At 36.6% G+C, this 18,059-nt stretch overlaps 1 protein-coding gene across 12 annotated transcripts in view; it reads right to left on the reverse strand.

The window, feature by feature from the left end:
• NCOR1 (nuclear receptor corepressor 1) overlaps nt 1–18,059 on the reverse strand; it is a 168,726-nt gene that overhangs the window by 55,043 nt on the left and 95,624 nt on the right. For all 12 annotated transcript variants that reach the window (XM_031967846.1, XM_031967857.1, XM_031967853.1 and 9 more), the window contains 3 exons: nt 12,246–12,376; nt 10,760–10,977; nt 2,179–2,241 (listed from right to left, as the gene is read on the reverse strand). In XM_031967846.1, the coding sequence (XP_031823706.1) occupies nt 2,179–2,241; nt 10,760–10,977; nt 12,246–12,376 (412 nt within the window). The remainder of the gene's footprint in view (nt 1–2,178; nt 2,242–10,759; nt 10,978–12,245; nt 12,377–18,059) is intronic.

Here is an 18,059-nt window from a genome sequence, read left to right on the forward strand (position 1 = left end):
TGAATTCTCTTAGTTACCAAGATCATCAACTTTCCCCCATAGCTTTTATGAACATCTTTCTGTAAATGTAAATTCCCAGATCTGCCTTTTAGAGAGTAGTCCCTAGAATCCTCAATCTCCACCTGCCTGCTGGCTGTGTCCACCTCCCAGCAGGATGCTCAAATTTGGATTGACTTAATTCAAGGGTGAATTATGGGTGTTCACAACTCAATGGAACAGCTCAGTTCCTGCCTCCCTCCTTCCCTAAACCTGACTTTTCTTTATATCACCACCAGGCTCAAAGGTCCAGAATCACTGGGAGTCATTTCTAATTGCTCACTTTCCACGCTGGATCAGCTGACCAACCTCGCCATGTTTTCAAAACCTGCCCCAGACTTTCCACCATCACTACGAAAGATCTTTGCTTCAGCTCTGATCTCCTCGAACCCAGATATTAGATTAACATGCTCACTGGTCTTGCATCCCCTGAACTGCTGCTTGAATAATCTGCCTAATGGTCAGTGAAGATCACCAAACATCTTGCCTCCCTCACCATGCATTCAGCCACACCTGGCTCCAGCCTACCTTTCCACCCTGTTCCATACCATCATTTCCCCCACGTCCTTTACATTCTGTCCACACTGGAGAGCTGTGAACCAGTTGTTTCTGTTCTAGCATCGCCCCCCCTCTCTGTGCACTGGCTTCCAATGTTTCCTGCACCTGGAGCTGACCATTCAAAACCCCATAAAAAACAATTTATCTGCTAAGATGCGCTCAGCACTTCAGGTTATTTCAGGAATCAGCTCTTCCACAGAGCCCTCCCTGGCCCCAGCCCCAGCCCCAGAGACCTTGTCACATTCTGCTGTGGGCCAAAGTGACACACGGGGATGTCCCCCATTAGACTCTGAGAGTAGAGCACAAGTCAGAATGATCTCTGTCTTCTCTGTGTCTTATAGGCAGCAGATGCTTAAATGGATTCTCCTAAGTTAAAGACGACAGGGTCGTTCAATAGTAATAAAATGTTCCTATTCAAAACTGGAAAAAATTGGTAAACAAAAAGCTGAGATAAAGGGTGCTGAGCAGGCACACAAGATGGCGCCCCAGGTTAGAGACGAGGGCAGAGGACCATCTATTAGCCGTATAATACTGACCTAGGAACCATCATCCATAAAATAGAAATTGCTACAAAAATGACGTTATTCATTCCTCTGTAGAGTACACAAACCCGCTGTCCTAACTCTGTAGAGGGCCTCTATGAATTGCTTTGGTTGACAAAAACCCAACTTTGGGGGTCAACACTCCAGCAAGAAGCCTTTCTGAACAGAGCCAGGCCACTCCTTGAATGGCAAAGACAGGGCAAGTTAGAAGGCTGGGGGTTGGTTTCACTCCAGGGAATCCAAGGCACCTGAACCCCATAATTCTACAGTGTTAGAATCCAGCTGCCATGAAGGACAGAAAAAGTGTATGTGGTTGGATATGTGCATACATGCCCGCACACATATCCATTCAAATAAAAAAGACTTTGAGGCCCAAATGCTTTTAAATGCTTTATTTTTAGTGTATCTGACTTTTCTATCATATAAGCCAGGAAAGTGTGCCTGAGATATACCTCAAAGGTTTAATGACCAGCTTATGAGAGGAATGCTATGGCTGGAGAAGGATTCAAGTAGCTAAAGAAGGAAAAACCTGCACAAATAAGTATGTTAAAATGCTATGTTTTTTCTTCACATGTGTATTAAACAGTGTATTTACTTCTCCTACACAAGACAATTGGTGAAGGTCAGAATTAGAATACCCATCTATGCCAGCATGGAGCATCACTTTCTTCCCATTGACTCTCCTGCCCAACTCTTAAGATCCTTTGAAAAACCATCCCTGGGAATGCTACACAATTGTCCTCATTGCACAAGAGCATTCCAATAATCGATGCTGCATGTACACACTGAAAGACAGACTGAAAGCACTTTAAAAAACGTTTTTTTTTCTGTCATACAAAATTCTTTTACAGTTCCTTTTAACAGACCTTTCATCTTGAGTCTAAAATTCAATTTATTTTTCAAAAGCAACATGTTTCCTTTGATTTATGGTAGTTATCAAGTTCTCTTTTAGAGAAGGAAGAGAAGAATGCTGTGGTATTTGTAGCATAATCTCCATGGTCACAATTACCAAGACGCAGAGCCCAATTAGGACATGTTTTACCTTTCTTAGCAACTTCCATTTCTTCTTCTGTCCAACGTGAAGTCTCCACAGGTTCAGCAGAAGCTAAAATCAAAGCAAGGAATCTGATAAGGAAAATGCATTTTTTTAAGTATCAATCCATCTATGAAATGATATATCCAGAATCCTAGGGGAAAAAAAAGTATGTGAACATCCCAGTTTCTTTAACAGAAGCCATGCTTTTTATAAGATGAAATAATGAGTTCTTCATAACTGTTAAATGAGTGAAAATGAATTCTTCCTTAAATTGTCATGACTAAGAAGGCATTCCCCACACCTAACAAATGCATTTACACACAACTAATTTTACCATATGTTTAGTATTCTGTAAATTACCAATTTTGCAAAGATCTAGTATAGAGTAATAAGCTAAGTCTAGTTTTACTGGTATACTTGTAAATTATTAAACTGTTCTGTCTAATCCAAATTCTGACTTAAAATAAATTTCTAATAGACCACACAAGAACAAATTTCCAATTTTCTAAGATTCAGTATCAGAAAATAAAATTAGAATTAAAATCATATTAATATTATTTAATACTCCTTTGGTAATTAGGAGGTTATTTCTACATATAACCCAAGATGATTATGAAAACAATCATTTTAGGGGTATATATTCATATTTGTTGTTAACAGACTCTATGAAAACTTGATGTTAGACAAAACAATAGGATAGAAACCAGTTTCACACAGGGACAATGTTACCTACATGAAGAATTGCCCCAAAGATACCGGAGAGCATTTAATGATAATATATTGATGATATTACTGCTAAATAACATTGGTTATAAGAAAGTAAGGTGGGGTAGATCAAGTTCCATAGAAAGTTAGCAGAGATTGAGCTGAACACAGAATGCTATGTTATGAACAAAATTCTGTTAGTGACCTGCCTTACATCTTTAATTGTAATCGAGCACTTAAAGAATTGAACCAGCAGACCACAATGGGCAAGGGAGTCAGATACTCAATAAAAGCCACCAAAGCTTAAGTTGTGTCTCTGATACACAACAGCAAGGCATTTCCTACTTTACTGTCTTAGGAAAGTCACAGAGACTCTAAGGTTGAGACCTGTACTGGTAGAGAGGAAACTCACTGGATCAGTCTTATATCAAAGAACTATATGTTAAAGTGCACCACACATTTATAATAATTTTCTGTTTTCCAAGAAAAATCATTTATCTATATAAATCTATCCTTTCTGATCCTAGAACATTTTAAGGTTAATCCATAATACAGAAACTCAAATTATCAGGCAATCTAAATGTAGTTTTCAAAAATTAAAAAATTATCAGTTACATAATATGATAATATCATATATATTATATATTAATTAAATTAACTTTACATACATTATCTTATTTGATCAGCCTAACAACTTTGTGAAGTGGGTGCTATTATTATCCTAACTTCATAAAGCGTGTAACACAAAACATTATTTGGCAGACATACAAAAATAGTTTTCCAAACAAATGATAACTACTAATGACATGGAGCACATTCAAAAAATGCTCACTAGTGAATAGAGAAATGCAAATTTAAACAACACTGGCTAATATGACAAATAAGAAAAATGACAGATGTTGATGGCAATGTGGAAAAGCTGGGACATAAATGTACTTTTAGTGGAGTTGTGAACTCCAACCATTCTGGAAAAGACTTTGGAGCTTTGCTGAAAGGGCTATAAAACAATGCACACCTTTAGACTCAGCAATACTACAACTGTTTCTATGTTCCAAAGAGATCAAAGAAAAAGGAAAAGGATCTGTGTGTACAAAACTATTTCTAGGAGCTCTTTTTGTTTTGTTTTTTTTGGTGGGGGCAAAAAATTGGAAATTGAGAAGATGCCCATCAATTGGAGAATGGCTGAACAAGTTGTGTTATAGGATTGTGATGGAATGCTTGCTATGTGAGAAGGATACTTTCAGAAACACCTAGGAAATCTTCCATAAATTGATATAAAGTGAAATAAGCAGAGCCAGGAGGACACTGTAAATAGTAACAATACTGTGAACTATTCTCAGCAATACAAGTGATTCAAGAAAATACCAAAGTACTTAGGATGAAAAATGCTATCCATTTTCACAGAAAGAACAGATTGGGTCTGAATGCAGACTTTTTTAAACTTTCCTTATTATCCTTGGTTTTCTTTGGTCTGCATTTTTTTTTCAACATGACTAATATCAAAATGTTTCTGGATGACTGTACTTGTATAATCTATATAAAACTGCCTGGCTTCAAAAAGAAAGAGAAAGAAAGAACATGAAACTCAAAAATTTTAAAAATGAGTATTAAAACTTTCTGTTTACATGTAATTAAAAAAAAAGTAAAAATTAAAATGTAACAAAACCAAAAAACTTCTGGCTATTTAAATGAATGATAATTGCTTGACAGAAATTATACTGGCAAAATTCAATAAATGACAAATTATATAAATTTAATATGTATTTATGTATGTGTATATATATACATATATAAACAAAATGCTGGCTGAAGCGACCTACATCTTTATCAAGCTGTTTTCAGTTAAATTTTCAAAGGAACTTAAAAAGTACTGATGTCAACAAGTCAAATGAATCACAGGAACACTCAGGGAAATTTTGTAAGCATAATGCTTTACATAAGGTTTTAAGAGGGGAAAAAGTTTTCCTGAGGCATCTGGTAGAATCTAACTATAGAACAAATCATCTCTTGTAAATTCTCTCTTCACAAAGAAGGAAAAAAAACACACACACACACACACACACACAATTCAAGTATAGAAACACATTTTGTCCTGCATTCAAGAAGTATTCTAAAATTTTGAAATCAACCTACCAAAGCACAATTTTTATGCAGAAACCATTTTACCAAAGTTAAAATGATAGAATTTCTATGCAGCAAGTGACATTATACAGGCATCAGAGAAAAAGAAATTGGAGGCTTCAGCAAAAGTGATCTGTTCATACATCAGGGGACAAAAATCTCAAAGACCAATTTTTTAACACTTGTTTTAAGTAAAAATTCTTACAAAACACTTTACCACATAGAAACAACAACCACAATCCTCACAAAAGAATTTCAATGTGTTTCATAGTATTAAGTGCTTTGTCAAGAGTTAATTAAGATTCTTGCTTATAAACAAGATTTTACCAAAGTCTTCCAAGAAAATGGATCATTTTGCTATGTAATGCTTCGCAAAATATACTAGAAATGTCTTTGGTAAATTGAGGGAAACAGGAGGAAGAAACATTTATCCTTCTGTTTCAATGTTTGCTCTGTGAAGGATGACTAGGGTTGGCATTACTCAGTAAACTATACCTGGACCGTAGGTCAATTCTGAGCCACAATTTTCCAGTGGACACCTACACTGGATACCCCATTGGTATCTTTCCCTCTAAATTCACCCTTCCTTATTATTTCCTTATTTTTGTCAAGGACATCATGACTTTCCCAATCTACTCAGGGTAGAATTCTAATCTAAGAATGGTCTTTGACATTTCACTTTTACTTCCCCTGTCCCTCCCCACCCACTCCAATATATCCACTCAATCTCCTCAATATCTTCTCCGTTTGTCCCTTTTTTTAAATTCACAACACCACCAACTTGAGAGTAGATCATTAGGGAAGCAATAACTTCTTAATTGGCATCCAATTTTTTCTCTCTGCAATCTATAATCCATATAGATATCAAAATGATATTACCAGAGAACAAATCTGATAACGTTCAGCCAATTAACTTTTGTAACTCCCTGACAGTCTTTGACAAGCCAAACCCCTCCATTTGGCAATTGAAATCATTCCTAGCTCTGCTCCAGGTTAATTCCACCTTCCACTGTCCTTCTCCCATTAAACAAATTCTCCACCCATTTTAGCCCAACTGGCCTGTAGACTAGTCAGTAAACATGATATTTAATCACTTGCTTTTAGGCCTTAGCAAAGTTTAACTTTAAAGGCTTTACCTTTATCTCATCAAAATCTTTTGTGTCCTTCAAGCTTATGTGAAGTACTCCTGTACGTGCGTGTGTGTGTGTGTGTGTGTGTGTGAGAGAGAGATCACATAACTTCGCTCTGTCTTACACACACCCATTGCATTTTTTGAAATCTATAAGCATGCCCCTTAGCATCATGTAATAAGCTTCAAGACAAGAGAAACCCTTTTATTTTTAGACCTATATAGTCGTGTGCCTGCTTAGCAGGAGGTCAAAAATTTTTGTTAACTGATCAACAACTTTAGGTAACAGTGATATGGATGACCTAGAGCTGACATATATAAACGGATCATAAAACACTCATACCAGATTAAATGGCTTCTTAGAAATGAAACCCAAAGCAATGTGAAACAATACAAGTTTGGCTTTAGAGTACTAGGGTTCTTGCTGTCCTGCCTCTCCCTCCCACCTCCTCTCAATTTTTTCCCCTCCCCTCTATGCAATTTTGAACATTTCTCCAGAGCTCTGTATCTTATAATTACCTAAAACTGGCTTAGCCATTGTTTATTTTGTCCTTTTCAGATACAACGAACCCTCAAAAGGAACTTATATTCTAATGTATAAACAGGTTTTGGATTAATTAAGAATGCCTGGAAGAGATGTGAGAAGAGAGCTCTCCAAACTGTTCTGCAAAAGTGGAAGGTATCAGAGGGTAAGGTACAACATTGCATACATTTTCAGATTTTTTCTGAATTATTAATCAGTTTTGGTGGATTTTTTTCCTCTTGCTCTTTTTTTTGGTTTAAAAATATTCTTTGCTTTTAGAAATGGCTTTCTATACTTGAGAGGGAAAGGGATACTGGGACAAATCTAAGTGAGGTTAAAACAAAAACCAAAAAAAGAAGAAGAAAAGGAAAAAAAAAAAGAATGTCTGGAACAATAAGATTCACTCTTGTGATTTTGGAGGTATAATAAGCATAGACTCTGCCAGTAAAAAAAAGATTACTACTATTCCACCACAGCCTTATGCCAAGTCTCATGGATTCCAATGCAAACCAAGTCTATTTCTCTACCCCTTCAGCACCCTATACTAATTCCTGTTGAATTGAGCACTGTTTCCATGAATATCCTTTATTTGTTCCATAGGCCAACCTAAGACACACAATAAGCACTCAATAAATGTGCTTTCTGAGTGATTGCTATCAATTTATAATGATTATTGAATAATTCAAATTTTGAAAAAAATCTACCTTAGTTCTCTCCTTAGCTCCAATGAAGAATTCAAGGGTCAACTAACTTAACGTCACAACGATCTCTCTCTTACAGAAGCCACTTAGTCTTTTGGTCATAATACTTGAAAAATTCATAATTTTTTAAGGGTCATGCAGATTCTACTCAATTTGTCTAAAAACAACTTTCTAGGTTATTGTTTAGAAGTCTGGATTTCTAATTATGCCCCTGACTGCACATCTGGGAAATATATGGATAAATACTTCAATTTCCTTATGTTCAAAAGGATGAAGGATGACACTTACCATGGATGTCGAAGAACCATGTTTGGAGAATTCAAGTGATATGATTTATGAAGACGTTTTTGAGAAAGTTCTCAAAGTTAATGGACTAACGCATGAAGCATCCTCCAAACTAATAAAAGGCAGCACACTCTCAGCCCTGCATTTCCCCTCAAAGAAAAATAAAGGCAGCCATATCTGAGGAGAAGCCTGAATGATGAAACCAACCGCACCAATCTGTCCCCTTTTTTCTACTACAAGAAGAAAGATGGTCCTCCCACCACCATGTCAAGCCCAGGCCCAGGGGCACTGCTCTTCTTTCACCTTTTCTAACCTGAACCGTCTGTGTGACATAATGAGAAGCAAAGCACACGCAAATCTGAGAATTGGTTTACAAATGGAATTTAAATATGATTCTAGAAGAGTTTTTAGCCTCAAGGAAAATTCCCACTTTCAGAGCCTGTCATTTTCTAAAAGGCAAGGAAAACACGTGGCAAAAGTCCTGTTCCCAGAAGTGGCCCTATTCATTGATAAAACGAATTACTTACAAACAAAAAGCTGACCAGAGCCCAACTTGATCTGTCACTTCAATACTACAGCTACGACTGTTGGGATGGAAAGGAGATCTATCCATAGCAACATTCAGGTTATCATGAGGAGTCCATGGCTATCGCAGCCTACCTCATGGAGGCAGATGTACTCACATTCAAAGACAAATCTTTTCTAATGAATGTGCTCCTAAGTCACATCTACTCAGTAATGAATATATTCAGCCCACACGACAGCATTTTGGAACAGCAAAGTTCAATGAATGCTTGTGAAATGTGAAATGTTTGAAAACCTTTAGATAATGTGAATTTGTTGTGATCAACAGAGGCAGCCAGGAGGCTGGGGGAGAGCGCAGGGCCTCCGCCTTACTTCAAATCGGACCTCAGACACCTGTTCGCTGCAGATTCCTCACCTGACACCAATCACCAACACACAAAGGTCCCACCACAGCTCAGGTTATCCCCTACCCAGACAAGGCAGAGCGCATTGCTGAGGGATCCCCTGTGGAGGGAGCAGCTTATGGACTGACTGACAACATGAACAGGAGTCAAGTGGGATCAAGGGGGGTGGGGGGGGTGGGGGGGAGAGGGGGAAGAAGGGTGTTATCTGCTCTTCAGACAGACCAACTGAAACACTGTCAAAAGTATTTAAATCAATTTAAGTGACTACTAAGTTCACAAACCTGAACTTGAAAGACTTTGGTGGTTATTTAATCTCACTAACTCATTTTACAGAGGAGGAAACCTCCTCCTCCCCCCTAAAGGGAAGTGACTTGGTTAAGTGACACAGCTTAGGGAGTGAGGGAGGTCAGTGTGAACTCAGATCCTCAAATTTGAATCCAGAACTTTCCCTCATTACTATACCACCTCTAATTGGTTAATGAGATGCTTGTACCTCTTTGTGTTCAGGTCAGTGACTAATGGAGCTCTCTGATCTTGAATCTGACAGGACTAAGAAGGAATATGCCCTTGTCGCAAGGAAAAAAAGCTCTCCTGGGTTCATTTATTGAAGTGCCTCATACCAGGAAATGGGAAGAAGCTATAAACTGGCTAAGGCTAATCAGCTCAGAACAGAGCAATCAATCCTTCAATCAAACCTTAATTAAGCACCTACACTGTGGCAGGAATTAGGCCAAGATCTAGGATTAAAAAGGAGACAAAAGACGTCCCTGATTCTCAAAGAAATTACATCTATTAGGGGAGATAATGTGCAAACAAATTTATATATAAAGCAACTTATACACAGGATAAATAGGAAATCATTAACAGTGGAATTAAGAGTTGGGAAAAGCTTCCTGCAAAAGATGGGATTTAAAGTAAGCCAGGGAGGTGAGGAAAAGACTCAAAATGTGTCACGGAGGAAAGAGATAAGGACATAGCTGGTCTTGAAACAACATGCAGACTTTGACAAATCTCTTTCTGCTGCAAGGTTGTAGCCTAAGAAACCAAAGGGCTCTTTTTCCCTAAGCTACTCTCCAGGGAGAAAAAAAGAGAGACTCATTCTCTAAACAGTGCCAAATCATATGCAAATCACCTACATTAAAACACAGAGAGAAGGGAGGGGGACACAGAGAGATCCCACAGCAACTCTCACAATGTGATCTGCCCCAGATCCTGCATATCTCTATGGGTAGAGACACATACAAAGCAACACACACACACACACACACACACACACACACACACACACACACGCACGTATCATTTGCCCTTGAAACTGAAAACAGTTTGTACACCAAGGAAGTTTAATATAGAAAATTAAAAAGGAAGAGCCTAAAAACATCTTTCAAAAGATGATCAGATGTTATTTATTGTTAATCCTAACTCAAAATTTAATGTGGGATGTAAAAAGCCTTAACATCTGAAAGTGAATGAAAATTTGTCTTTTATTTATAAAGAGAAATTTTATTATGTATTAAGAATCGTATGTATAAATTGCACACACACGTACACACCCCTACCCTCTCCCTACTTAATATGAATTTAAATTACAAGGACTTCATTTTAAAACCACTTTAATTAAATAGGGGGTAATAAAAATAAGTCAAAATTCAGTTTTTAAGAGTTTTTGTTTCAGCCAAGTATCTTATGATTCTACCAAAAGACCACTGAGACCACAAAAGCTATTTCTATAATAACAAAATGACTGCAGAAGATAGTATTTTTCAGTACAGAAGGAGAATTCCTCTCCCTTCTCCACTTCTTCTCAAAGACAATGATTTTTTGTGCTTTTTGCAAGGTAACAACAGTGAAGACCACAACAGACTATGCCTTTACTTACATTATCTAGAACTAATTTGTACTTATGCTTATCTAGAACTAAAAACATCAACATTTTGATGAAATCTTCCTTCATTTCTCAGTTCTAACAAATCTAATAAATATCTGAATAAAAATAAGCCCACTTCTGAAATCTCAAAGTATTTTGTTTCTTCTTAAACTTTTCACACTTTGTACTTTGTACAAGTCTAATTTCCCTTTTTCCCTCTTCCCTACCAGACAGGGCAGGAACTGATGATCATTCCACTTTATATGGTCTAGCTAATAGTAATAAACGTGGCTGAATTCTGGTGATGGATAGAGAAGACTCACTCACCAGGTTCAGGCGGTGGCGGCAGTGGAGCCGGGGGCTCTTCAGTAGCAGCAGCTGCGGCCGCACTCGCTTGTGCAGCTTCATTTGTCATGGACCTGGTGATGCGACCCTTCCGACGACCTTGACTGTTGGCTGTTTTTCGACCCCGAGGTGTGGCTTGCTCCCTTTCTTCTGTTTCTTCTGATGTCCCTTCCGTCTTGTCCTTCTCTTTGGTGTTTTCTCTAAGGAAGAATAAGAAAATTGTGTGATATTGAAGGTTAGCAGATATAAATAAATATCACAATTTTAAAATGCTACGATCTAATTACAAGCTTTTAAAAACTTAAGAGGAAAAAAGAATACTTCGGTTATGTCCAAGAACTACTCTCAACAATGAGATTAAATCCAACTATTTCACAAATTCCATTTTTTTCCATTAAGACAATCACCCGCCATTTCCATGAAAGCCCCCTTTCACAGCTTAATTATAAAAGGAGGTGCCCTGTCCTTGATGAGGAGCATAACTAGAATCAGCAAAAAGAGCACTAGACTCATCAAGAGGTGATAAGCCTTGACAACAAACTGAGCATGGGATCTTAGGCAATTCACTCAACCCTGCAGACACAGACTTTGGTCAAATGGGGTTGAGAGCATCATGGATTTGTAGCTCAAACATTTCTGAGGCCCATTTACTTGGAGCTCCTCTTTTTACAGATGAAGAAATAGGCTTCAGAGATAGGTATAATCAGGGCAAAGAGCTCTAGAAAGGGAGGATGTTGTTATCACAATGTCAAAAAACAAATTGGGACAAAGGCAGTAGAAGGTTATAAACTAAAACATAAGAATATTGTTTAATATACAAATTATGTTACTACTAAGTGAAGACTTTTAAAAATGGTTTACTATACTAAAAAAGGTAACAAAATGGCCCTCATTTTAGCAGTGAAGATGTACCTGACAATTCCAAAAACGCCTCTCAAGAAGTCTAGTCCCTAATAACAGCAAGTGATCAATAATCATAAACTTTAAAAACATTAAAATTGTCATATTAAAAAAAACATACTCTGTAATAGTGTAATATTTGAAACTAATAACACATCTATTTCAAAGGAAACTTTATAGAATAATAAAACAGCAATATCATTGTCATCACTATTAGCTAACGCTCTCCCGTGTTTCTCATGCATATATTAAGATCATACAAAAGTTCCTGATAGATGTAAGCACAGAAATAATTCTTGGCAATTGTGCCAATTATGTCAAAGGAAGAATCAAACATGGAGCACAATGAATGGCTTGGCCAAATGAGTCCCCCAGCTCTACACAAAATATTAAGCCAAAAATGAAACAGATTTTCCTACTTCCTGATCACAATGGGTAATAAGAGTTAATATGGTTCATCTTCCTAGGTTCAGTGCTCCCTTTTAATATCTCATGACTGCAAAGGATCCAACTTTTCCCATTAGCAATAAAGATGCACATATATTTATTTAGCCTTTATTTAACTCACTTAGGTTCTTCTTTCTCATCTTTTTCATCTTCATCTTTCTTTTCCTCTTCTTTTTTTTCTGTCTTTTCAGTTTTATCTTCCTCAACTTTTTCTTCTACCTTTTCTTCTTGAGAAGGACGGGCAATTTGTTGCTGAAATGAAATATTTGTAAATGGTCAATATATAAATGAGGAAATAAGGTGAACCATTATGGTATACTTTGAAGATCAATTTCTTAGCCAAGCCTTAGTAAAAGTCAAACAGCTATTACACATTCTAGAATTTATAAATTTAAACTATCTAAGCCAAAGTCATACAATATGAATTTTAAGAATATATTTCTCAAAAATAAACTAGAAATGCATATGTGACCTAAATATAAAATATTTTCTCATCAAAAAAGGGTTTAAGAACAGATTACATTTTTCAGATTTATCACTGCAGGCAAATTGCTTAACCAAACCAAACCAAAAATTATATTCTAAGATAAAATATAATTTATATCATGTAAAATTTTTAAAAAATACTTTTACACACACTATCATGCAGCTAAAATAAGTAGAGAAAACTATTAAATGGCAGATGACTTCTATATCAAATATCTGATAAAGTTCTGAGAGCCAAGAAGTCTGACAAGTGACACAGTTGTGTGATCAGAAGATATTTCCCAGGTCATAGAATCACATATGCATTTAAAGTTAAAGGTGCCTGCTGGCCTAAATCTATGTTCTTCCAAAGTACTTTGAGTTTTTGATGATGTAACAAAACAGTCTCTTGAAGAGGATTTCCGTGGTATCTAATGGCTTAAGGATCAGCCAACGTTCGGCTTCAGTAGCTAGAGCTTTGGGGACAATGCCCAATTTGACACAGACTTTAAGAATGGTTTCCTGATAAATCTGAATATCTGAGACAGCATGGTGTAATACTGGCTATGGTCAGGGAATCTGGGGAGAAAAGGGAGGAAGAAAAATAGGAGGAAGAGGGGGAAGGGCTGGAGGATGGGAATACATAAAAACAAACCTGATAACCCTTTTTATTTCTTGGGATATTGTGAGGAATAAATGCCCCATCACAGCATGAATTCAAAGAAAATGTTAGTTCAAATGAAATAGAAATGCAAGTAGGAAAAGCTAGGTAGAAGAGTAAGGAAGTCAGAAAGGTCCGAGTTTAAAACTGGCCTGACACTTACTAGCTATGTGACCCTGGGCAAGTCACTTACCCTGTCTGTCTCAGTTTTCCCATCCCATAAAATAAGCTGAAAAAGGAAAAGGCAAACCACTCCAATGTCTCTGCCAAGAAAATGCTAAATTGGGGCAGCTAGATGGCGCAGTGGATAGAGTACCATCCCTGAAGTCAGGAGGACCCAAGTTCAAATCTATCTCAGGCACTTAACACTTCTTAGCTGTGTGACCCTGGGCAAGTCACTTAACCCCAACTGCCTCAGCGCAAAAAAAAAAAAAAAAAAAAAAAAAAAAACTGCTAAATGGGGTCACGAAGTGTCCAACATGACTTAATTTCAACTAAATTACAAGAAAGAAATGCAAGGTGAACATTTAAAAATTCAAGAAAAAGAGGTGCTGTGAGAAGGAAACACTACATGGTTGAAATCATCTTAATTATAAAATGTGCAATTCAATAAACTTAAACATTATATATAACATCGGGGGTTACATGCTACCCATTCTAAACGACTAATGTAGTTCATTAAGTGATGTCCTCTGGATGTAAAGTTGGCCGCAATAATCAAGGTGTTATTAAATTTCTGTTAGGAGCTTCATCCTGACACATTGTTTTCAGTTATTGTCCCAGTAGAACATCCTAGCAGTCACACATCAGTTTATGCAGAGTGAATGAAGTCTGGGTTCTTCCAAGCTGCCCCAGGCTCCGGCCAGATCTTCAAGAAGTGATTCCACCTGGGTATTTGGCAGCCAGCCTTGGGGGAAGAATTAGCATGTGCCTTTAGTCACCATCAGGTAGATCTAGTCCTTCAAGCCAACTGATGGGTCACTAAGGAGCCAGCACAGAAGAAAGCAGCCTGTGCCATATTTTTTGATATCAGAGAGGAGCTTTTTAAGCTTCATGACCATTGGCTAACCCAATAGAAGTGGAAAATAGTGAAATGAGGCTCTAAATCTGAAAGGAGTTCAGTAGTACAAAATCATTCCAATATCAGAAATCATTTAGCTATTAGCAGATATTGTCTTCTGCAATATGTCTAACATCATAGCAGAAAATACATTGCTCTGGGAACTCAGAAGACCTGCTTCCTTTCAAACTCTGTGGCTCTATGATCCTCAGTTTTCTCATAGGTAATATAAATGCATTGCCACTGGTACCACCCACAACTGAGTTTTCAGGATAGCACTTTGTAAAAATTCACATGATATAAAAAGGCATACCACCTATATTTGAAAACCATAATATGATCATTTTTAGCCGTTTTGCCTCCTCCCATTTGGTAGGGAACAGTTTATAAGTCCCAAAGTAGATCTTGTAAACACAGTAATATTTTGAGAGAACGATATCTTAGCAACTTCTCTCAAGTCTGCCTTTCTCCCATATAATTTTCTTCCCCCAAATGAAAAAAGCAGAGTGGAGGCATCCTTAGTACTCTCTTCGCATCTGATCTCTACATATTATTATCTCCACATATATAGAGTTCAAGACATAGGGACAAACAATGGTGGCTGAGAAAAAAGGAGGGCAGTAGGAAGGTCTCCAGGAACTACCAACATTGGCATCTCGCCTGCCTTGCCAATGACAAGACCAATATTTCAACCCCAGTCAGTCTCCCTGATAAAGTGGGAACTTGGGCAGGCCTCGTGATGTGCCTGAGTACCCAGGCTGGCTCAATGTGTATAAGGTCCTTTCCTCACAATACCCAAAAGGTCACAGGTATTAAAAGGCCTGCTCCCTATTTTCATGGACTGAGAGACTAAGTAACTATCAAAGAGAAGGGCTGGCTCGGCTCACTCTTGAGTATAGGCAGGTCAATGGGAGGGACTACCAAGGTCTCCAGATCCAGTACTCCACCACTAAAACATGACTGTTGAGACTTCGGCTATGCTCCATAGCAGATCAATCAAGAAGGATAACTCAGAAAAAAAAAAGGCAATATATAAAACACAAATTTTGCTGAGGTAAATAAGAATTTCAGTTGTTTTAGTCTTCTTTGTCCTTAGCCAATAGTCAAAGAACAAGTCAAAAGGATGTCAAATTTAATTCTAAAAGAAAGTGGAGCACAACAATCAAACAAACCATTTATTCTCCAATGGAGTAAAAGTTTACCGAACATCCAGTACTATGAATTACATTATCAGATTTTAATTTACTTTCACAAGATAAAATGACTTTTTTTAAGGTTATTGAGCTATTACTGGAGAGAGAAAATTAAGGATGATTATTCTACTGTGGCTGCCCTCTTTCATACTCTTTCTTTTCCTAGGAAAGAGAATTTGACTGAATGTTCAAAGATGGATTTTTTTTTAAAAAAGAAAAATTTAAACTCTGAGATTCAACTGTTAATGCCAAAATTTTGTTATATATTCATTTATTTGTGACTGGTGGCCTTGTGTGAAGTAGATTTTTTTTTTTCTCCCATGGAAGAGGATAAGGCACTGCCCTTTATGTCTTATATGGGCTTCAAGACTGGTGGTGACTTGGTCATCACTCTGTAGGCAGCCTGAGGAGGGAAATCTACATACTAAAGGAAACTGGTCCTTGGACCCTAAACAGGCCAAGTCTAGGCCCTGGCTTGCACTCATATCTCTTCTTCTTCATGGGACTCACCAAAAAAAAACTCTGCTTTATTTGAAGATCTGGTAAATACTCAGGGAACAATAGGACAAAGAAGAAAAAGCTAAAAGGAGCCGAAACTTATTCTACTGCAAGTTCACATTAAAAAAAAAAAAAAAAAAAAAAAAAAAAAAAAAAAAAAAAAAAAAAAAAAAAAAAAAAAAAAAAAAAAAAAGATAAACAAAATACTTAATGTTCAAAGGAAAGTAAAGAGTCAATTCAAATTTGCCATTAATAATATTTTTTAAAATACATGAAAATGGTAATAACTGGCATGCAAGAAAGAATCTGATGTGAGAAACTCAACTGAAGTTTTTATACGAGTTCTCTTGCAAGGTCAAGGTGTGTGACTATGTCACTCCACTTGTGTTCCTTCCATTTTATCTCCAAAAAGGCAAGCCTTTTCATCTCTAAAATTGTCACTAACAGGGTCTTCTTGGGTTCTGAATATCTATGAAGCCAAATTCATATACTATAAAAATTATTCGTGTCTATTAACAAATCAAAGTCATTAAATTATTTGCTACGGCACCACTGCCTTTTAGGAAACAGTTAAGCAATCAAAGATAAGACTATACTTGAAAATCATTCGCAATATTGTAGTTTACTATGCACTAAAAGAGAGAGAGAGAGAGAGAGAGAGAGAGAGAGAGAGAGAGAGAGAGAGAGAGAGAGAGAGAGAGAAGGGAACTTAGTAAATTCTAAGTAATGATTTTAATTTGCTTATGCACAGCAACTACTCTTGGATTTGGGTAATGTGTGTAAGGCCTTACACAAAACTGTATTACAAAAATAGCTGAGTTGACTATTTCTCTTTAATAACATTTATTCTGTCTCTCCTCCCCAATAATAGCCAGGTTTACTGCTAATTAATTGAAATGTATAATAAAAAAAATGAACCTAGGGAGATCATAGCAAATTTAAATTAAGAGTCCACTCAACTGACCAGCAATAGATTCATAGATTCTTAAAGTTTAATCTTAAAATTATTTATTCTAATATTCCAAGAAATGTTAGAATTTCTTCTACAACATGCTAAATAGCTGGTCATTTATTCTCTGCCTGAAAAATACAGTGATGAGTCACTTACATTTTAATGAAATAGCTCCTAGATAGCTCTGTCATAAAGTTCTTTCTACTAAGAGCTGACATATATATAGCACCCTAATGCTGGCAAAACTTTCTACTTGCATTATTGCATTTGAGATAATCACCCTAAGAGATGAATCCCATTGCTATTATTAAATCAATTTCTTATGAGGAAATTGAGAACCTAAGTGATTAGCTCATAGTCACAAAGCTAGCATCAAAGATGGAATGTGAAGTCAGGCTTTCTTGGTTCTAAGTCAATCAATTTTTTTCAACATAATATTTTGCCCCCATTTTTATGTGCAACTAAATTTTGTTTCCTTTTAAGTCAAAATTCAAAGAAAATTAAGGGAAATACTACAATTTGAAAAGAAAAAAAAGTAAATCAAGGACTCAAAATGTTATAAAATAGTATCAGGAATGTCAGTACAGTTTTGTGTGTGTGTGTGGTGTGTGTGTAAAAACCCAAGAAAAGACAAATTTAATCAGGATGACTCAACATTTGTTACAGATATATATTCTAAGTGAAGACAATTTAGGTTCAAAGTTTTCAATAAAAAGAAACAAAACAAAACACTGGCAGAAGGAATTCTTTAAAAAGAAAACCTGAAATAAATCAGGACAATCAGTCTTAAGTTTTAATATGTTTGTCAGGCTGTTTTAAGTACATAAAGGTGCCATACTATTAGGAGTTATACTTTCGTGCTTTAGAAGCAATAATGTGAGTTATACATTGTAATATTCCCCTAACAATTACTTTTCTATATAGGATTTATCTTTATTTTGCTCAGATCTTAATAACATGTTACCCTGTGTATATAGAAGAAAAAAAAATATTTCTGCATTATTTTCTGTATGGGACATGCCTTCTGGTGTTTTCCCAAGTAGTCTGTATTCCTCCTCCACATTCTCTTCCCTGGTAACCAATAGAATACATCAATGTCCGAACTG

This window comes from Sarcophilus harrisii, chromosome 4, assembly GCF_902635505.1.
Source record: "Sarcophilus harrisii chromosome 4, mSarHar1.11, whole genome shotgun sequence".
Classification (NCBI taxonomy): domain Eukaryota; kingdom Metazoa; phylum Chordata; class Mammalia; order Dasyuromorphia; family Dasyuridae; genus Sarcophilus; species Sarcophilus harrisii.